We start from the raw sequence: 22,155 nt of genomic DNA, 5'->3' as shown, positions 1-22,155 counted from the left end.
GTCCGTGGGCGGGATGAGCCCTCCCCGGATCAGAGTTGTGAGAAATGCAAAGGGAGAGATCTCAGCGAAGTGGGGAGGAGCCCCAGCGGATCGAGAGAAGATTCACTGCGAGTGACACATGGGGGCAATGAGAGAGCCCCACAGATCCGGAGTCAAGAGGGTCCGTGGAGCGGGATGAGCCCTCCCCGGATCAGAGTTGTGAGAAATGCAAGGGAGAGATCTCGCGAAGTGGGAGGAGCCCTTCGCGGATCAGAGATGCGAGTGACACATGGGGCAATGAGAGAGCCCCAGCATCTGGAGTCCTAAAGAGTCCGAGGAGTGGGATGAGCCCCCCCGGATTAGAGTCGTGAGAAATGCATGGGGGCGGCGGGGCGCCCAAAAGGGAGAGACGTGGGGTGGGAGGATCCCTCAGCGGATCGAGATGCAAAGGGATACATGGGGCAATGTGAGAGCCCCAAAGCCCCAGCTGAAATCCTAAAAGGTCCGTGGAGTGGGATAAGCCCTCCGTGGATCGGAGATGCAAGACAAAGGGGTAAAGAGAGTAGTGTTGTTTTAATCGGTGGTCGAGAGAAAGGGCAGCGGATTGGTGAGCCCGATGGCTGTTCAAGGAAAGAAGAGAACGTGGAAAGGATGCAGAGTGGTAGAGGAAGAAAAGGGTGGAGAATCGAACTGATAAGTAGCAGCAATTGATAAAGAGACAGTAAAATAACATGCAAAGCCCAAGGCAATAGTACAATAAGATAGCAAACGGAAAAAGTGGAGTATGACCCACAGCAAAGTTAGGGGAACAAAAATGCAAGATTACAAATACAAAATTCTCTATGACATATCGGGGGGAGCCGCGATCTTCGAAGGCTCGATTAGGTAAAGCCGCCCCCGAGCCGAACAAAAGAATCCTCGGGGAGCCTCGGGAGACCGGCGGGAGGGAGTACCAAGAGTTTCGGGGAGAAGGCGGCCTTCTTGAGTAAGCCGCTCCATGGCTTCTTGGAGTTTCTTGGCCACCCTCTTGTCGGCCAGAAGCTTGAAACGATCCCGAAGAATATTCATGTCAGCCAAGCTCTTTTGAGACTCCGCGGTGAGGGCCTCTTGGTGCTGCTGTTTGAGAGCTTCCAGGGTCTCTTGATGCTGTTGAGACAGAGAATCCACGTTGAGCTGATGATGATGAAGAAGGGATTCCCGCTGGCATTTCGACGGTCGCGTTGACTTGGTCCATGTACTGTTGGTGGATACGCTCCGCAGTCCGTAGTTCGTCTTGAGCTTGAAGTTTGGCTAGGTTGGCGGCCTCCAAATCAGAATGAAGCACGGCATTGGTTGCCCTTAAGCCACGGGTCCGGCCCAACTCCTTTTGGGCAAAGCCGGTTTGTTCCGCCGGGGAGACCGCTGGATCATAAAGGATCGTCCCAAACCGACACGGGATGCAAGGGCTTAAAAAAAAAAAAAAAAAGAGAAAAAACGTGAGGGTGAATAATGTGACTCACCCTTTCCCGGTCGCGGTACAAGTGGAGGTGCGGTGCGAAGTCAAACGATACCCCAGCATAAGCGATGTCTCGGGGCAAATGAGAGCTGTAGAATAAGGAGGAGGCCACCGCTGGGCGTTATCCAGGGTATGGAGTCGTCAAAGGTTTACCCGACGGTTCGCGCACCTTGAATCCGAATCGGAATTCTTCGCAACGCGATGGTGGAGGGCGGGGTATCCGAGGAGGCATGGGCAGAGGCGGCTTTATATCCGCTGAGGGAGGAGGGGGGGAGGAGGGGCTGCAGAGTTCGGACGGATGGGATGGAGGCAACATCCCCGACGGGGGTCGGGCTCGGGGGGTTCGGGCTCGCAGAAAGCGGGGAGGTCCGCTGCCTCTTTAGGGGCGGCTGTTCAGTGGTCACCTGCACCTCAGTGGAGGGAACCTCTATGACCTCGTCCTCCTCAGAGTCACTATCAAAAAGTTTCGCTTGTGGACATCCATGTTCTCGGTAGGGAAGTGGGGAGAGGTGTAACCGGTCGTCGCCCCACTGGGAGATAGAGCGGAAGGAGGTAGCGGAAAGATGGGTATCTGGAGGGGGACGGGAGCCGGAAGAAGGAGAGGAAGACTGAGGCGGGGGTTGGTGAGAACTCTGGGTACGAGAATGCTTCTTGGAAGGAGGGGAGTATGGGGCTTTCGTTCCTTAGGAGGAGGAGGGCGGAAAAATGGTCCGGATAGGCGGAAGTTGTTGAGAGCGGGAATGGGGAGTAGGGGAGTCGCGAGTGGTGGGGTGAATACCTAGCAAGTCGGCTTGAGCGCAGCCCTAGACCGCTGGATTTGGTCAAAGATCGGGCAAGAGACGGCGCCGTAAATATGTGATTTGGAATCGGCCGCCAACCTGGTAGACAAAGACGAGAGGCAAGTTAATAAACCAGGGGAAACATTGAGAATAACAGGGGAAAGAACACCGGAACTCACCACGACGGACGGAAGGCGGAGATGATTAAGAGTCGGGGAAGATGGGATGTCCGCGGATAAGAAGTTGCCTGAAACATAGAGCGGGTAGTGGTGCCAAACCTTGTCGGAGGTAGTAAGCTTGAGGAGAAAAGATCGTTTTTTTAGGATCTAACGCAGAATTTGGTATCCTATGCTTACGTCCTTGGTGCTGGTTTTGAGATAGTAGTGAGTATATACGTCGTTTGGTAATTTGAGGATTATGAGATCGGTTGTAGGAATTAGCGGCATACATTATCCTCGAGGAAGTTCCCTATACCTTGGCGGGGAATGTTAAAGTGATTACAGACTTCCACATCCAAGAGTGTAAGGGAAGCCGCAGACCGGCAACTATTTGACCCTACGGTAATGACCGATGGAGCCCGGTCGGAGGGAACTAGATGTGGATAATGGGTAACGGAAGACACGCGTGCTCCAAAGATGACGTCGGGCTGGAACAACCGCGAAAGCGCCTCGAGGGCATCTAAGTTAGGTCCACGAGATCTAGGGGAGGCGGTAGGGTAGAAGGACGACCGGAGGTGGAGGGCCCGGCAGATGGAGCAGGAGGAGTGGGCGAATGAGTGCTCGTTGAACGAGAAGAGATAGAGTCAATAGATCCGCGGCCCGACATCGGAAAGAAGATGAACGGAGTCCAGGAATCAAAAATTTTTTACAACAATAATGGGAGAACAGTACAACAAAAAGAACGGAAGGCTAAGGAAACGTACCTATCGGTGAAGAAAAGGAGAGAGGGGAAGATGCTGGAGGAACCACCGCTGAAAAGAACTTGCACTCCGATGAAGACTTGAAGAATGGCAAAAATGGAGGCTGGAGAGAGAAGAGCAAAATCAGAGGAAAGAAAGTGAGGGAAGATGAAGGGAAAGGGGGGTTTAAATAGGCCAAGGGTAAAAGCGTAACTTCAGCCGGCGGGGGAAACGAAGCATCGGTCGGGGTACCAGCCAAATGATGACATCGCCGCCGCGGGGACCAAGAGGCCGCAGGAAGAAGAATCTGGCGTGATGAGTGCCTCTCACATCACACGCCGCCCAAGAAAACATGGAATAGTGGAAGCCCGAAAGAGAAGGGGAGAGGTTCGACCGGCGCCCATTATATGGCCGCGACATCGAGAAGGGGCATTTGTAGTGGCCCATATTAGAGCCGTGGACCAAGTCTAAAAGAGAACGAGGCGGGGGTAACCGGATAAGAGTGGGGAGGGGAGGGGAACGCTGTTGGCGAACCCTTTAAGGGCGGGCGTGGTGAGGTAATGACGAAGGTAGAATCGTCGGATGAAGGGACAAGTGTGTGGCCCAAAAGAGGAGGAAAAAAGAGATATAAAGAAAAAGAAGGGAGGAGAAAAAGAGAGGCAGACATTTGGAGAGGAAGAAAAAGAGAGAGTTTCACGCATTGGGAGTGAGAGGAACTTCTAGGTTCATACAAGTTCCATACTTGGTTCAAAGTCTCCTAAATCATCGATAATAGATTCAGTATAAGCTTCAAAAAATAATACACCTTCACCACTACATTCAATCTCAAGTCGACCATTTTTGTCCTTCTTTTTAACCTTCCGACTACAGGGTAGAATGGAACAAGGACCTTGCTAAGGGCATCTCTTAACACACTAGCATCAAAGAAGTTCAAGAACCATCTGGTCTATAAAAAATACACACTTGGGATGTGCCCTCTAAATAATCGGGATCCACATTAGAAGTCCATAACGCGTCTCTTTGGGCGCCTCCTCAAAGAAATTTGGACTACGGCTGGTCCTTGGATTTGTGACTATCATTTTAATTTTCAGATGTTCTGCACGTTCATAGAAAATATGTTGAATAGGTGATGATGGAAGAGATTTGGAATAAGAGATAAGAAATTTGGTGGTTCTGGTCTTCTGGATGTGCAGGAGCGAGGCTTTTAAATAATAGATTAAATTTGATAATTCATTTATTTTTGAAGAAAATATCTTGCGTACCCCATATCTTTATCTTTATCTTTATATATATACTTCTTTTACCTATCTTTTACCTATAAACAAAACTCCCCACGGAGCAGTTCCGTTTCCATCCACTGGATTTTTTCGTTTCCTAATTTGTCCCCGTTGCTCTTATATACTAACATCAACCAGACAAAATACAATATGTAAATTGTTATGTTTAACAGGGATATATATGTCATCTTTTACCTATAAACAAAACTCCCCACGGAGCAGTTCCGTTTCCATCCACTGAATTTTTCGTTTCCTAATTTGTCCCCGTTGCTATTATCTACTAACATCAACCAGACAAAATACAATATGTAAATTGTTATGTTTAACAGGGATATATATGTCATTCGATATGTTAGTAATTATTATTGGAGTGGGCGCAAGAAATTAGACTTAGAAACTCACAATTTTTGTACCCGTGGACTATTGCTTTTTGTCTTTATCAAACTATCCTAATTCACAATCATTATCCTAATTCACAATCATAATTACCCATTGTGTCAAACCCTTTTCATTTGCACAGTTACATAATTTAGTACACATGGGCCCAAAGTTTAAAAACCAAAAACACAAACACAAAAGTTACGGCTAATAAAAATAGTACACGTGTACATCTATTAGGTTGCCACATTTTGCACACCAAACTCCTCCATTTTATCTATCTCATTTTATTATTATTATTATTTTAATAAAATTTAAAGGAGAAAAGGCTTAATTTTTAATCTTTTTTTTAATGAAATTTAAAGGAAAAAGGGCATAATTTGAATTATTTATATATATGTAAGATGTGTAATACTTTTATATATGCAAAGAAATAAAAAACAAATTATGTTGAACATAGTTGTATTAAAATATATATATATATATATATATATATATATATATATATATATATATATATATATATATATTATGGGGAGGGATCAATTATACAAATTTTTTGTACAACAGATTTTACAATGAATATAGGCCTTACAACACATCAAATCCTAGGGTCCTCAAGAGAGTTAGGATTTCATAATTGACTCTCAAAATATTGACAATAACTTGGCTCGGCTCAACTAATGGGCAATTAAGCCTTTGACCAAACTATTACGGTCTCTCTATTTCTTTCTCCCAACTTTCTCTCTCTCTCCTCCATTTCTTCTTGAGTTAAGAACACCCCCACCCCATATATATATATATATATATATATATATATATATATATATATATATATATATATGTATATATATATATATATATATATATACATATATATATATATTATGGGGAGGGATCAAGATACAACATGATTTTGTACAACAGATTTTACAATGAATATAGGCCTTACAACACATCAAATCCTAGGGTCCTCAAGAGAGTTAGGATTTCATAATTGACTCTCAAATATTGACAATAACGGCTCGGCTCAACTAATGGGCAATTAAGCCTTTGACCAAACTATTACGGTCTCTCTATTTCTTTCTCCCAACTTTCTCTCTCTCTCCTCCATTTCTTCTTCAGAGTTAAGAACACCCCCACCCCCACCCCCACCACCCCTCATCTCTTCCATTTGTTAAAAATATTCTACCAAAAATTCGGTGCTCACAGACATTATCTTCCAGTTCACACTTTTTTTTAGGACAATCCACACTCTCATTTACAAGATTTATTAAGGTTTTCAATTTGATTTTTTTTTCTTTTAATTTACTCTTTCAATTGTATTATATTTCTTTGATTCTTTATAGTGTATTAGTTATGTTTTTATTTATTTTTATTTTTCTTCTTTTTCTTAATTTAAAAAAAATAAGCAATATTTGAGATGAACAAAATTAATTGAGTTTATGGATTATTAAGTGGCTAATCACTAAAATTTTACTATAGGTGTGGTGCTGTTAAAAATGGAAGAATCACGTACATAATTTTTTGAAGATATGAGGCAGGTCACCGGATTTTCTGATGAGGATGCTGAACATAATATTCAAACACCATTTGTGGGCATGGGTTTTGATTCAAGCGAAGAGGCGAAAGAATACTACGAAAAGTATGGTCTTAACAAGGGGTTTTCAATCATTAAAAGATCGTCTAACAAATCCTGGAGTAATTGTGATAAGGTGACAAACATCTCTTTTGCATGCTCGCATTTCGGGTCATACAAAAAAAAGTTTAAAGAGGAGGTGTCAAGGTCACGGTTGAATACCTCAACACAAAGAGGGGAATGCAAATCACACATGTATATTAAGCTCATTCGAACCACAATGAAATGGGAGGTTAGGCAGTTTTGTGGACGAAAGCATAATCACTCTTTTGTATCACCCTCAAAAAAGAAACCACCTAAAGCCAAATCGAAAAATGCCCGATGCAGTGAAAGGTATGGTTGAGCGTTTTTATGACGCAAATCTACAAATAAACAAAGTCAATACTATTCTTGGAGGTGAAGTGATTGGTGTCAATGATCGTGGATGTTGGAATCATCTTCGTGATGTGAGACAAAAACTTGATGTTGGTGATGCTCAGTGGGTTTTTAATCACTTCCAAAGAAGAGAAATTGATAATCCTCATTTTACCATGCTCATGAGGTGTGATTTAGAAGGAGAGTTGTTATTTTTTTTGGGTTGATGCTAGGTCACGATGTCCTACTTAACAGTTTGGAGATGTAGTCACTTTTGATACAACATACAAGACTAACAAGTACGAGTTACCTTTTGCACCATTCACTGGTGTAAACCATCACTTTCAAACCATCCAATTTGGATGTGCATTGTTACAAGGCTAAACGGAGAAGAGTTTCTTATGGCTATTCGAGACTTGAAGAAAGCGATGGGGAAAGGCTCGGTTTCTTTTATTATCGACTCGAGATCCAGCCATGAGAGCTGCTGTTCCGAAGGTGTTTCCTACCACACGACACAGGTTGTGTTATTGGCATATTAAGAAGAAGTTTGGTCAAAAATTAGGATATTTGTACTACAAAAAATCAGGTTTCAAAAGGGCCATGAAGGAATGTTTGAGATTTACATTTAGGATTGAGGATTTTGAGAGGAGATGGAAATCATTGATAGTTAAATATGGGCTGACTGAAAATACTTGGTTGGACGGACTTTATAAAGATAGAGAGGCATGGGTTCCAGTGTATAATCGAACTACTTTCTTTGCTGGTATGAATACTACTGGCCGTAATGAGGGAATTAATAGCTTTTTCAAAGACTATATTTGTAGTACTACTACTCTGAAGGAATTCGTTCAAAAATATGAACAAGCTTTGAAGACTATAGAAGTAAAGGAGAGACATGAGGATTTTGAGTCGGAGCAGAAAAATCGTATTGTTACTGGAAAAAGTTTTATTTTGAATCATGCAGCAAAGATATATACAAGAAAGATGTATGAAAAATTTAGGGCTCAGTACTTTGATCTCGAGTTGTATAAAGCTAACTTTGTTGGTGGTGAGTTGAATATATATAAGGTGGAGTTCATGCGCAATAAAATTGATGGCGAGAATCAGCATTGGATTGTGAAATGGAATCCACAAACTTGTGAAGGTGTTTGTGAATGTCATCGTTATGAGTTTGTTGGAATACCTTGTGCCCACTTACTAAAGGTATTATCCAAACTTGATGTTTATGAAATTCCTAAATGTTTCATAAAAGAAAGATGGTTGAAAGGGGCTAACCGATTTAGGAGAGATGATAAGGGAGGATCACAATGTCAAGAACAAATTGACGCGATGAACCTTAGCTATTTATGCCAAGAAGCAACTAAATGGGCATGTATTGCCTCGCGAACTCCAGCAAGCTACAAGATATTCTTAGATGGTTTACGGGAACTCGGTAAAAAAATCTCATGTATCACTCCGGGGGAAGTTGTCAACGAAGATGCTCCAAGTGAATCAGCACCATGTGCTTCAAGAGATGACCCTTCTTTGCCATCAGCACCATGTGCTTCAAGCGATGACCCTTCTTTGCCTTTTGTGCTCTTAGATCCCCCTGTTTCACGAACTAAAGGTAGACCCGGCAAAAAAGATGATGCATCACAAGGAAAACATGGTAGATACTTAGATCCTATGGAAGAACAAGGAAGTAAGAACAAAAGAAAATGTCACTCTTGCAACTCTTATGCTGATCATGACAGTCGAAATTGTCCTTCAAAAAAGACAAAGTCAGATCACGAAGGTACAAACTACTATAGTATTATTTATTTATTTTTTACATTTTTTTTCATATAGTCTCACAGTTATTAATACAGTTTCAGTGTATTTTCTACAGGCACGTCAATGGTGGAAGGAGCTGAAGATTTCAGTAACACGTAGTATTATTTATGGTTCAGTTTGACTGTTATTTTATACTTGGAAGGGGGCAACGGGTAGAGCTCTGCTGGTGGCTTACACTATATTTATTTTGGCTTGTAATTTTTTTTGCTTAGAGTATAGCAATGGTGAAGTGCTACACTTTTACTTTGTAAATTTTGATTGTCAGACCTTGTTTCTTGTCAGACCTTGTTTCTTGACTGTAACAGAGTAGTGAGTCTTTTTGGTGCAGTGCACGCTATCTGTTTATGTTTTTTTTTTAATAGACAATCTCCATTTACGTTGGTTCTAACCATAGTCCGATCCATATAGCAGTTCAGTGTTTGTTCTATGTTGCAAGTTGTAGTTTAGTGTTTGTTCCATCTTCCTGTTGCAAGTTGCAGTTTAGTGTTTGTTCCATCTTTTGCTTTCGAATACTTTGTTACGAATGAAAAGGTTTCCATTCGTAGTTTAAGTATAAGAAGGAAAAATTTTGTGAGAGGTACTTGCAATGGTTTAGTATTGCTAGAAGATATATGTGCTACTTTGGAAATCTAAAAGCGTTGCCAATCCCGCTCGCATCGGTCACCGCTTCAAACCGCCTCCTTGTACTCAAAGAAGTAAAAATGTGGATATTGTACGTGGAATCACATACTTTGATTGCAGTGGGGAATATAAAATGATCTCAGTTGTTATTCACAAAACTGGATGGTTTGGATGTGAAATGCTTGCTCTGGATTCCAGTGCGTCGAAATGGGTTGCTTCACCTTTTGAGTGCATAGGTAAGTGGTCCCTGTCGGAACGTGGTTGCGTTTCTATTAAAGGAGTGTTTCATATTATGTTTTCCATTCGAGGGTCTGTTCATACAGTTTCTTTTGATACTGTTGAGGAGAAATTTTACAAGTCGGAATTCCAAAATAATTGCTTGTTAAGAGTGGAAGTTTTACACGAAATTGAAGGTTGTCCTTCTGCTGTGGTGCCAAACTTTTGGGCACGAGGTTGCCAGTTTGATATATGGGTCTTACTCAAGGAACAATGTCCAGGCTCCACATTACACAAAGATCAACAGTCTCTTTCATGAGGTCGTACATTTAAGTTGTTAATACTTTTTTGTAAATGCAAATACAAGCGCTTACAATACAAGATGGACGACTTTGAAAGGGTACCCTAGGCAAATGAATATAAAAACTTTGCTTCCTGGAAATTTGTCTTCTACAATGTAGCTCGGTGCTTCTATTTAAAGGAGTAGATCCGCCATCATCTCTTCTTGTTGGAATTGCTACGTAGCAAAGGTGAGCACTTTTAGAGTTGGACAATTCAATAGATATGTTCTGAATCACAAAAGTGGAGGGGGAAGAAAAGCCATGAAGTTCAATTAAGTAACAAGAACCCACAAAATTGCTCTAAGAGGACCCTAGACACTAGAGAGACCCTCCTGACTTTCTCAAGATACTCATTTGTTGTGGTTCATCCATTGAAGAGCAATCTCTGTTCTAGCTGCAGCCTTGTATGTGGGAATTTTTTGCCGCCGCCCCGATGGTGAAGTAACTGTCTTGTGCAAGACACGAGGAAGGTGATGAAAGTGTTGTTGTTTGGGGACTAGTATCCCCCGCCCCTTCCCAATCATCAGTCATCGATTAAGAGCCCCATCAAGCATGAAGTTCCCGCTATCGTTAAACAAACCCAAATCAAATTGTAACAAGAACCCCGGGCCACTAAACCAAACAAACAAAACAAAACCCAAATCAGATTAAAGGCGAGGGAAGAAACCAAAGCAAATTTATCAAAGAAATGCAAACCAGATAATGAATCTAACATCCCCATGGAAAGATTTGAATAGAATGAGAACAACAAAAAATGCCATTTTATTAAACATAGATAACCACAGCACATAGTGAATCCAAAACCTCATGGAAAGATCAACCATAATAAGAACAAATCTGTTTGATAAACATATAAAAACAGGTTAAAAAGCAAGAAAAAAAGAGCAAACCCAAATCTAATCATGACAAAACAAGAAACCCCATTTTAATTAGTCAAACATAAGTATATATTAAATCCAAAACCCATAAAAAGTTTCCAAAAATGAGAACAACAAAACCACATGAAAAATATTAATTGAAAATGGATTGAGAACAACAGATTCATATTCATCTTCTATATATTCTACTAAACAATTTTTTTGAATAGGAAATTGGTTGGGACTTCATCGAGAAGGTAAGTGTTCCTTTCTTATCTGACTTTTTGAAACTCCCCGCATGGAGAACAAATATTTTACGCATTACAAATTAGGTCGTTATTGTTCTAGGATCTTTGAACAAATTATTACGGTATAACGCCTTTACGTGTGGACTCTAAGTTCAAGTACAGTAAGATAACCACTAATTCCAAATCTGCACCAAGAACTTGGGGATTTAAATGTAACAACTAGCTAGGCCATTAAAACGACAAAAGAGTGTAAATTTAATTCAATTGAAAACATTGGCGACAATGGTTATGAACTGATCATATCAATTTAACACAATCAAGCTACAAGTGTTACGTTAAATACGCACAAAATCTAACAGAATCACATGTATCCACAACTATCTATAACAGTAAAAACCGCGGAAAGCAATTTGAATTACTTTCAATCAAAAGCATGCCTTAGGAGCCGGATAAACTAAGGCCACCACAACAAAATCAACCTAATCAAAAGAAAGCTCTCCATCTACATTGACGCAAGGCGCCCCACTTGGCCAAGACAACACAATAAGAAAATATTTCTCTATCAATTAATAGCATTATAACAACTGATTGACTACAACAATTGATCGAAGACTAGCACAGCTGAATCAACAAATAAATGAGAAATTCAGATTGACTTAATTAATCAACTCAATTATATAATGTCAAGCAATCAAGATCAAATATATAAATCTTTCATTTCAATATCTCATATAAAAACCATATTCAAAACCAAGCATTTTTCAATACAAGCTAGGCAATCAATATGGGGATTACAAACAGAGATTTGTTCTTCTAAATCACACTGATGAGCAAAATAAGGTATTCCGTATTAGTGTAGAGAAAAAAAATGTTACAGTAGCGAATATCCCTTTACAACAACAAAACTCTTCGAACAATTTAGGCAAACCAAAAATAAGTTCTACGAGGACATTATTTTACAGCTCCAACAAACTCAGGCCAAGAGTTGCTCCACAGGGATACACCCTCCATGTCAAATTTTGAATCCACATAAAAAACTAAATATTGAATTGACCCAACTGAACAACACATTCACCCATTTACAAAGATTTTCATACTAACATTTGTTAAGAGCTATTGCTCATTCTGCTCACACAAGTACTGTACGGGCAAAATTTACTTTACTTTTACACAGTCTCATCCCAACAACAAAATTTTAAGAGAAAGCAACATACCAGGCCTTCACTCCTTGTTTTGCTGGTGCCGATTTAATTTTCTTCTGCCTAGCTGCTTCCTTGGTGTCTTCCCTCCTGTTGACTTCCTTGTTGTCTGCTTTGTTCTTGCCGTTTTTTTTTTTTAATTTTATTTTAAGAGGAGATGTTATGAAGAAGAAAAAGAGACGGGAGAGAGAGAAACACGTTGAAAGGGGAGAGAAAGACCGTGACAAATATATTGGTCAAAATGGCTTGAGTCGTAGTTGAGCACGTGACCCGCAGTTGAGCACGTGAACTCTCTTGAGGACCCTAGGATTTGATGAGCGGTGGTGGGGGTGGGGGTGTTCTTAACTCTGAAGAAGAAATGGAGGAGAGAGAGAGAAAGTTGGGAGAAAGAAATAGAGACCGTAATAGTTTGGTCAAAGGCTTAATTGCCCATTAGTTGAGCCGAGCCGTTATTGTCAATATTTGAGAGTCAATTATGAAATCCTAACTCTCTTGAGGACCCTAGGATTTGATGTGTTGTAAGGCCTATATTCATTGTAAAATCTGTTGTACAAAATCTGTTGTATACTGATCCCTCCCCATATATATATATATATATATATATACATTCCGGCTCCTAGAAGGACCTTAAATAAATACCAAATCTAAAACACCCACAACTTCACCTACAAAATGATTTAAACCCTAATCTTTTGTGCATATGATCTACTAACCATACAGAACATCTCTACAAAAATTCAACTCGTTTGATATCCTCTAACTTAGATAAAATTGTTTTCCACTTTTTATATATATATATATATATATATATATATATATATATATATATATATATATATAAAGGTCTAAATGTCTAGTTTTTGCATTCTTCTTTTTGCCGTGTGTTAAAAATTGTCAAACGAAGTTAAATTTTTGTAGAGATGTTCTTTATAGTTAGCAGATCATATGCATAAAAGATTAGGGATTAAATCATTTTGTAAGTGAAGCTGTGGGTATTTTAGATTTGGTACTTATTTAAAGTCCTTTTAGGAGTCGGGTTGTATATATATATATATATAGGCAATGGCAATGATTTTTTCTTTTCCAATTTGTCCTCATTGATATTTGCTAATTACAACACCCAAACCAAATCTAATATGTGGCTTGTTGTATGTAAGAGAAGTATATATATCATTCAATATGTAAAAAAATTATTCCTTATAAAGTCGGCAAAACGGTGGGGCTTTATGGATTTGTTTTGTTTAGGAGGTTTAGGGGTTTTATTATTAATTGAATTGGAAACTTCCCATTATGTACTAAATTTGGACCGACTGACCCCACTACCAATTCCCAACTCTTCCACTGCCTATTTCCCATCTCTAATCACGCGAGACGTTTTGGCAGATAATAATAAGAAAAGTCGATTTCTTTCCACCAACACCATGTAACCAAATAAGATAAAAGATATGTGTTGAGTATATTAAGCATACACAGAAATTTAAATGCAATTGTTTACTAAAAACACCCTATGTCTACCTCTACTATCGTTTATATTCTCATGGTATTGATGCTGATTTGGGTCAAATATTTGAGTTTTTTTTTTTTGTTTAATTGAACTTTCATCTACGCATCAGTCTATTGAGGTGATTCTATATTTCAGCCGAACTTTTAATTGAATTGAGCTCTCATTTTCACATCATTCTACTGGGATAAGTCTATAGTTCGGCCTTTATATCTTCTTTACATATGTTCATATGCAAAATGGTGAAATTTTATGGTAGATAAGTATATGTCACAATTTTTGTACGTATGAACATACAGCGCACGGTAAATTTTTGTACGTATGTATGAACATACAGCACACGGTAAAAAACAGGAAACAACATCTAACAGAGATTATTATTATTATTATTTATTTTTATTTTTATTTTTTATTTTTGAGAATTCACAGCAAACAAAACACTATCTAAAACCCACCGCACCTCTTTCCAAAACCCAAACAACACTTCATCTTCCCATCTCATCCCCGTGACAGTTGATAAGCGTATTTTTTGTGGGATCATTAAAAAGATAAACATATGATTTTAAGGCATGTATTCTTCTTGAATACTCAATCAAGTAGTAGTATTGTTATAAAACTTAGATCTTTACATTGTTAGGTTCTAAATTGTTTGCTCTAATGATAAAATATACATTGTTTGTTTTTAGTATATTATTGTCAAGTACTTAGTTAAGTTCTCATCGATTGAACTATCTGAGAGATTATGATTAATCGGCTTAAATTAGTTGTGGTACGTCAAAAAACATGTTTCTACCATAATTTGTCGTAACTTAGTCTAGGCCTTGGAATGAAGGCAACGGTTTTACACTTTTACTGTTTTTGCGCTTGGTATATATTGATGTCTCCTTTGATACTGCCAGTCGAGACCTCATCAAGTGCAATGTTGGCTTGACCTTTTCGAATGTGTCTTAATTGCTACTCTGACTGTGAAGTGTAATTATATTGATTTTAATTTGTGGAGTGCTGATTGATGCTACAATCGGCAAGTTAGCTGTCCAAATACTTCGTCAAGCAGCTGAGAAAGCTAAGGTAGGACTCTCATCTAGATTTGAAATTGACATCGATTTGTCTTTCACTACTGCTGATGCATCAGCCAAAAAAATTGTACGCATTATACTTACTAGATCAAAGTTTGAGAACTTGCAATCCTTTTAAAAAAAATATATAAAAACATAAACCCTTCAAACAAAGTATGCAATGAATCATTAGCTATCAATATACATATATTATTTATTCAAGTGGACTTTAGGCTTTTGAGTCATTAGCTATCTATGTAGCAAGTCCGGCCATAGGCCGGGCCAAAATGGCTAGTATATATATATTCCTTGCACATATATTGTATGACCATTTACATAGTCCCATACTCCATTGTATGTGTAATTAGCGTCTAAATAGAGATTTTGTATTCATGTTATCAGGTGGCATAAACACGTCGAGTAACGCCTCTATCGCCTTTTTGGTGAGATGCACCACCTAATTTGCCTTTTATGGATCAATTTCCTGGACTGGAGCATCTCAAATCAATCTTTTTACGCCCAATAATATGTATCTTACATTAGTATTTTGGGATTTTTTATTTATTCAAATATCCAGCTCATTATATTAACTCCAAAGAAATTTTACTATCAAAAATAATGAATTAGAAACTAATTTTTGGTGGAGATATTCTCTCTATAATATAGATTATTTTTAGAAAAAATCAACACATTTGAAGATGTCTAGACATATCGAAAATTGTTTACAACGTTATAAAATTATTCAACCGTCCAAATTTTTCAAATTTCAAAATAATTTTTGAGAAGGTTAAATATTTTCGTTTTGACTGTTTTTTGTAGAAATTTTTTTCTATTATCTTCACCAAAAATATCAAAGACCATTAATACTGAGTAGTTGAGAATGCTCCTGTGCACCCACATCACATCTTTTTTTTTTCGAGACCCGACACATCAGATTTTACATAAAAAAAAGGAATTCTATGCCATTTTTCAATTGTTCGTAGCCCAAAATAGATAAAAACTTATTTCTATACTCTTTTTTCAATTCTACAAAACACTCCCAAAACTCTCCAAAAAAAAATTCATCTCTTCAAACCCTCTCTTTTATTCTTCTCTTCTTCCAAAATTAAAAATTCATCTCTTCAAACCCTCTCTTTTATTCTTCTCTTATTCCAAAATTAAACGAGGTCAAAAATGATGGTGTAGCTCACAGGAGATGACATTCTAGGTCATTGACTCATCATCTTATTAAGTCCCTGATGTAAGTCGAAGATCAAAGAGAAGTAATTAAGGCAGGAAAGTTTGTGTGCTTACTCAACGAAAATTTTGGTCTTCAAGAATGCTAGAACAAAGTCCAAAAGGTGAATCCGAGTACCCTTTCATCTTTATCTAGAAAGAAACTTAAGGTTCAAAATTATTGGAATGGTTTGAATGTTAATGAAAGGAATACATTTTTAAAAGTGTCGATTCGGGTAAGAGATGATAATTTGAATAAAATAGTTATTATTGATCATGAAAGTGCAAGAGATATCGAGTCTTGAAGTCGAAGATCGAAGAGAAGTAATTGAGGCAGGAAAGTTTGTGTGCTTACTCAATGAAAAGTTTCCTTTCATCTTTAGCTAGAAAGAAACTTAATGTTCAAAATTACTGGAATGGTTTGAATGTTAATGAAAGGAATACATTTTTAAAAGTGTCAATTCAGGGTTTAAAGATTCATTTCAGTCCATTAGAACATGAACTGGCTGGAGAGGTTGTGTCAAAAGAAGCGTTGTTGTTCGCTAAAGATAAAAATAACCCGGAATGGTCATTGTGGAAGTGTTGTTAGTGTGGTGAGAAATTTTCTGATCCTGAATCGCATCTGCAACATGTTTTGACATCTCACTTGCATGAACTTCCAACATAACATATATAGTTACTGGGTTTCAGCCATAGTGGACAAAACATGGGAACCATTAGATACTTCTGCTGCAGTGCAGGCACTTGAGAAGCATGTGGGGTGGCTCTTGGAAGCACGTACTCGATGATATTTTGAGGTTAAGAAAAAGAATCATACAACTAATATTGATTTTCATACTAATAGAATACTAGAGTTTTCAACCAATTGGTCTGAAGCACAATCGTCAAGAAGAATTGACTTTGATATGAAGACAAAGGCAAGGAGTCTCTATCCTGCTTTGCCAACAACAAATGATTCTTATCGTTTAATGTGCCTGAAGAACATTCAGAGGTTGCTTCTCGGCTTATTAGTAAACGAATATCTCACGACTTCAAACATGAATATATGGATGGTAGCATAGGAAAAAATAGACTAATATTGATTTTCATACCAATAGAATACTAGAGTTTTCAACCAATTGGTCTGAAGCACAGTCGTCAAGAAGAATTGACCTTGATATGAAGACAATGGCAAGGAGTCTCTGTCCTGCTTTGCCAACAACAAATGATTCTTATCGTTTAACGTGCCTGAAGAACATTCAGAGATTGCTTCTCGGCTTATTAGTAAACGAATATCTCACGGCTTCAAACATGAATATATGGATGGTAGCATAGGAAAAAATAGATATGAAGGTGCAATGAAGATGAAGAAAGTGAAGACAAGGAGGAAACTTAAAGAGCCAAGGTTTTGTTTCAAGACTCTTAAGTGATGTCGATGTCTTGGATGATGGATATAAGTGGAGAAAGTATGGCCAGAAAGTGGTAAAAAACACCCAGCATCCAAGGTACCGGCCCTTCTCTCTTTATTTATCCTTTAATCATGTAACTTCGTCTTCCTTGATATATGTTTAATTTTCTTCCTTAGTGGTTCCATACATGGAAATTTAGAAACAAAGTGTAGTATTGTTGTTATTGACTCAATAAACCAAAAAAAAGAAAGCCCAAAAGAAAAACCTTGGTGCGCCCTCCCAACCTTTCTCTTCCTCTTCAATTTGATGAAAAAAGAAAACAAATAAAACAAATCCCTTCTCTAACAAAACAAGAGAAACCCAGTACTAGAAAAAAATCCGAAATAATCCCATCGAGATTTAAGGTATGACCCCATCTTCTTCTTCTTAATCCTTAGCAATATCTTTCTTTATGCTTTTATTAATGAAGAATGAAGAATTTAATATCCACCAAAATCCTTAGCTAACTAAAATAACTCTTTAATATCCACCAAACCTTTTCTTTCTCTTCTCGCCCTGCTAAGGGGAAAAAAATCGCTTGCACAAAATTCAATCCAGATCTCTAGATTTTAAATTTTTATTATGTTTATTTTTACAGGTCTTTGCAATTGAAAGTGAAGAGATTGAAAGAAGAAAGAGAGCACAACTCAAAAGGAGACGGTGAAGTGAAACTAAGAAAAGTCGATTTGTTAAATATGCAAAGTTCATAGTATTGAAGGAGAGCTTCGTGTAAAGCCCAACACGGATTTTCCTGAACTAAGATTTGTTGAGGTACTAACTAAAGGGAGTTTGGTTTTTTTGTACAATTATTTTTGTTTTTTTTTTTTTTATGAATTGTTATGTTTCTAATTGTAGATTTTATTTGTAGCTGGGAAGACGATGGCTAAAGGAACAATATTCAGGAAAAGAAATTATTCGGGAAGTTGAGTTGGTTGAAGGTAGAGACCACCCTAGGCAGAAGAGTTGGATTGTCAGGTTTAGTGGGATTGTCATCGAAAAGGGATAAATATTATTTGGATGTTGAAATTTGGATATATTAACTTTGGTACAAATTGAAGGTCAGTGGTGGATCAAATAGTTGTCACCTTGGGTAGTATGCCCACAAATTTGATGCAGATTTCAATCGTTTGAATTGCATTAGTTTAGCTGCATGAAACCCTTGGAAACTAGTGAGGCCAGGGCAGGGCAGGGCAGGGGGCTCTTGCATAAAAACATTTGGGGTGATGAGGGGCAACCAATCAGTCAAAGATGAATGATGTGTGGACAAATAATATGGTGTATGTCGACTGAAACCAGCCTTGGATGACAAATAATTTGGTTTATTGAAACGTTAGAATTTTTTTGCTCTACCTAAGCTAAAATAGGTTTCTCTAATAAATGATAAAAAAAATTTCATTAGTTTTCTATTTCCTGTTTTTTATGCTATCCAATTAAAGTATTATGGGATATGTCTTCATTCTCTCTTCAGCTCTTTTCAGTATGGTAGTGAAAGACCATGGAATACACTCGCCTATTCTCTTTGAGAAAATATTATCAGGGGCAAAAAAACCTAAAGTCGAATAGTGTGCCAGATCTGGTGTCAATTATTTGCCATTACTTTCTTGATGTCTTGAGTCTAGATAGTTCCAGTTAGGTAGTAAATGCTACTTTCTGCTTTTCGAACTCTCGCTTCAGGGTACAACCTCTTACCGACAACATGCTAATTCTAAATATAAAATGAGCATTTCCGGTATGTTATTCAAACCCGGAAGTAAGTCTAATTGTTGTGTGCTTTTTGCAGAGTTTTGTTATCTCGGACTGGCAGGGTGTAGACAGGATTATCGACCCACTTCATGCAAACTATTCAGGCTCTGTTCTAGCTACAATAGATGCCGGTATTGACATGGTCAGTTGCTCCTGCCTTATTTCATCATTATTTGGACTAAACTGTTTGATGTTCTTTCAATTGGGAGCTTATTTTTGCGTTTGGCGTACTTTTCTTGGGAAATGCAAATTTATTGGGAGTCTTATTTTGTTTGTTATTGGTTCGGTCCTTGATTTTGGATGGACATTAACGGTTCTTGATAGATCATTTAGTGTACATTTGTTGTTACGTCTTTTTTTGCGTTTCTTTTATTTGTTTATATTCTCTATCTATTTTCTTCTTCTTAGATGGCTGACAACATGATTGTGCTAAGGGGGCTTTGGTTGCTAATGAAATAAATTCCTATATGCACTTGGAACTACCACTAGAAAGGTATTTAAGAATATTGAAATTGCGACTCTTTGGGCTCAGAAGTTTTTAGAAATTTTCGATGGGTTTTAAATTCTATTATGAGTGTGTTTATTGAGATTATGTTGGCTTTAGTTATTGGTTTTTTCGTAGTGATTGTGTGTCTGCTCAATATAACATGCCACATGTTTAATATAGGTTAGGAAGATGTCAAGCACTTGGTGACATTTCTATCAATTAAATATTGATAAAGGGATTTACAATATGATAGTTAAACTTTGTGAGCTACTACTGCATTGGTCGGGACTATCAATGTAGCATCTCATTGATTGGAGTGTGATCTGCAACGCATGTAACTTGGAGGTATGAAGCCCAACAAACTTTTCTTTTCTTTTTTCTGTGAATCATCCTTATACGTAGGGGGCATTCCTTCACAACTACCTACTAAGGGATAAGTTATCAATTATGACCTTTTGGAATGTATATATTTTCTCTTTATTCATCTTATTGGTTCCTTATCATGTCGTGGGTTTACTCTAAGGTGTCATTTCTGGCCAATATCTCAGTAAAAACATGATAAAAACTATCTTCATTGCATTCCATGTCCAGAACAGTTATTTCAACACTTTATGTCCGGTTTCATTCTCAATATTGTGGATGCGAAGAATACTCTCAATGATTAAGTTTGCTAAACCTCAAACCAACATGGAGAAACATTTACTGAATTCTTTCATGTAAGGTAGACCTTTTAACTGATGAAAATGCTAATTGCATAATCGCTTGTTTAGGTAGGGGGAGGGTGACCAATAGAAAGTGCATGCTGAAATTTTACTCATATACAAAGGATAAACGTTGAGATATAGTTGTAAGTATTGACGACTAGCACTAATATTAACTGAAGTGGTTTCTTGCTTAGATGTTTTATTTTAAAAGCACTGTATTCCCATAGCCCAAGCTGATGAGTCACAATGATAATTGATTTTTATCAAAGTCACAGTCGGTTTAGCCATGGGCGAAATACACATGCCAACACTTCCTTCAGCCCTAGCACTTGACCGAGACTTGAAGTAGTGTCCTCTCAGGATCTACTGCTCTGTCAGTTAACAAGAACTTTACGCTGATGTAGAGGCACAAAAATCATATCAACAGGCACGCAGGTTTAAGAGTCTGACAAGGGGTAAATAGACACAAAAACGTTTGTATTTTATTTAAGCTCATATTCACCGCTTATATGAGTATGCAATTGGATTCACATTGTTCAATTGCCCGTCTTTTATTTAATCTCATAATAGAAACTAATATACCTCCCTAGAGCTTGCAATTGTAGAACTACGTAGGTATCAAACTCATTACTTCATTGTATACGTGGTATTTATGCAGGATGTGAATTTGTTAGCCTTCAAATTTCAAACAAATACTCCAGCCGTTGGTGGTGAGCAAGATATGGGTGCTAATAAGCGAGATGAGAGTGGGAATGATGCAGGAATAGCTAGCAGAGAGCTAATAACAGTTGTTAGAGACAAGGCAGGGCATAAAATGCCTTTGATGGAGGTAGGTGATAATATTAGATTGCCAACTGAAGTTGTTGATGCTGGGGCGATTGAGGAAAAAGAAGGACTTTTCAGAGCACTTCTGCCTTTGTCAACTGACAAGGAGAAGGTTGAGTTTGATGGTTTTTTATTGTCCAAGGAGTATCTGCCACTATATAACCAGGTTCGGGAGAAACATGGTTTGATGGCTTCTGATTCAGCTTTAGTAGATCCAGTTCTGCAGGGCGATACAGTGAAGAGGTTGCTGCAGACAATAGTGGAGATGAACCAATCAGTAGGTAGGGTCTCTGAATGTTGCTGGAGAAAATGGGAGCAGTCTTTAATGTCTGCTGAAAATGTGAATTTCAATGTGGCCTGGTTGCGCAATGTGCTGATTATTGTGAAGGCCCAACATGAAATGTTCATGAAATCAGTCGATGCTGAACTTGATGCAGCTATGGCAATTAAAGATGCAGCACAGAATCAACTGAATATAGCTCAGCACTGAACTAGCTTAATCATAAGATCATCCACTGTTAATATAGTAAGCCCGGCAATAGCCGAGCCAATTGGCTAGTTTGGAGAAGTACGTGGCCTCTTACATTATGACTTTTACATTTTAGGTCCCTATCGAAATGTTTAAGCTAGTCAAGCACTCAAGCTACAAGTCCGAATTTGTTGTGTTTGTTAACTCTTTCTCTGATTGGTCCAGATCGTAACTTCTTCCACCTCAGCATTTGAATCAAACAAAGAGACGGGATAATGAGACTCGTGAGACGAAAAAAAAAAAAAAAAAACACAAAACAAAACAAAACTTTCTCCCTCCGTCACTTTCCATTCTTCAATTTTTCCCGCCTAATCGAATAGTCACCAACACTCATCTTCAGTGCTAAGGTAGACCCACCATTGCCAACTCTCATCAATTCATACTCTATATTCACCTCCAAAACCTTTTTTGTTTCATTTCCCCAACACTCGCAGTGCGCTCCATATTTTTCGCGAGACACATGTTTTATGGTCAAATATATCACTGTCTTCATATTGCACCAGATATTCTGAGCTAGAGAAGTTGAGTTTTTAACGATTTGTTTAAACAAAGTGATAAAAAAATTTAGTTCTTGAT

The 22,155-nt window shown here is 38.3% G+C and overlaps 2 protein-coding genes and 1 long non-coding RNA gene across 6 annotated transcripts; all 3 read left to right on the top strand.

The window, feature by feature from the left end:
* The first annotated feature begins 7,345 nt into the window (after positions 1-7,345).
* LOC147508340 (protein FAR1-RELATED SEQUENCE 7-like) lies at positions 7,346-8,992 on the top strand. Its single transcript, XM_086599127.1, has 2 exons — positions 7,346-8,573; positions 8,667-8,992. The coding sequence occupies exons 1-2, from the start codon at positions 7,400-7,402 to the stop codon at positions 8,708-8,710; spliced, it is 1,218 nt and encodes a 405-aa protein (XP_086455253.1). The 5' UTR covers positions 7,346-7,399; the 3' UTR covers positions 8,711-8,992.
* Positions 8,993-16,882: 7,890 nt separating this feature from the next.
* Positions 16,883-18,280, top strand: LOC147508339 (uncharacterized). 2 transcript variants are annotated; one of them, XR_015218041.1, is made up of 3 exons: positions 16,883-17,348; positions 17,890-18,062; positions 18,160-18,280. It is a non-coding gene; the product is annotated as an uncharacterized LOC147508339 (long non-coding RNA). The 2 variants fall into 2 exon arrangements; XR_015218040.1 differs by lacking the exon at positions 16,883-17,348 and adding an exon at positions 17,355-17,656.
* A 283-nt stretch (positions 18,281-18,563) lies between these two features.
* Positions 18,564-21,723, top strand: LOC147508338 (uncharacterized). Of its 3 annotated transcripts, XM_086600889.1 has the most exons (4): positions 18,564-19,176; positions 19,443-19,527; positions 19,702-19,866; positions 20,884-21,723. In XM_086600889.1, the coding sequence occupies exon 4, from the start codon at positions 20,947-20,949 to the stop codon at positions 21,538-21,540; it is 594 nt and encodes a 197-aa protein (XP_086457015.1). In that variant the 5' UTR covers positions 18,564-19,176; positions 19,443-19,527; positions 19,702-19,866; positions 20,884-20,946; the 3' UTR covers positions 21,541-21,723. The 3 variants fall into 3 exon arrangements, with proteins under 3 accessions (XP_086457015.1, XP_086457016.1, XP_086457017.1); XM_086600890.1 differs by lacking the exon at positions 19,443-19,527; XM_086600891.1 differs by lacking the exons at positions 18,564-19,176; positions 19,443-19,527; positions 19,702-19,866 and adding an exon at positions 19,903-20,368.
* Positions 21,724-22,155: the final 432 nt, after the last annotated feature.

Source organism: Coptis chinensis, chromosome 3 (assembly GCF_015680905.1).
Source record: "Coptis chinensis isolate HL-2020 chromosome 3, ASM1568090v1, whole genome shotgun sequence".
NCBI classification, from domain to species: Eukaryota; Viridiplantae; Streptophyta; class Magnoliopsida; order Ranunculales; family Ranunculaceae; genus Coptis; species Coptis chinensis.
The sequence above is the reverse complement of the archived record's forward strand: the minus strand, read 5'-3'. Positions and strand labels throughout refer to the sequence as shown.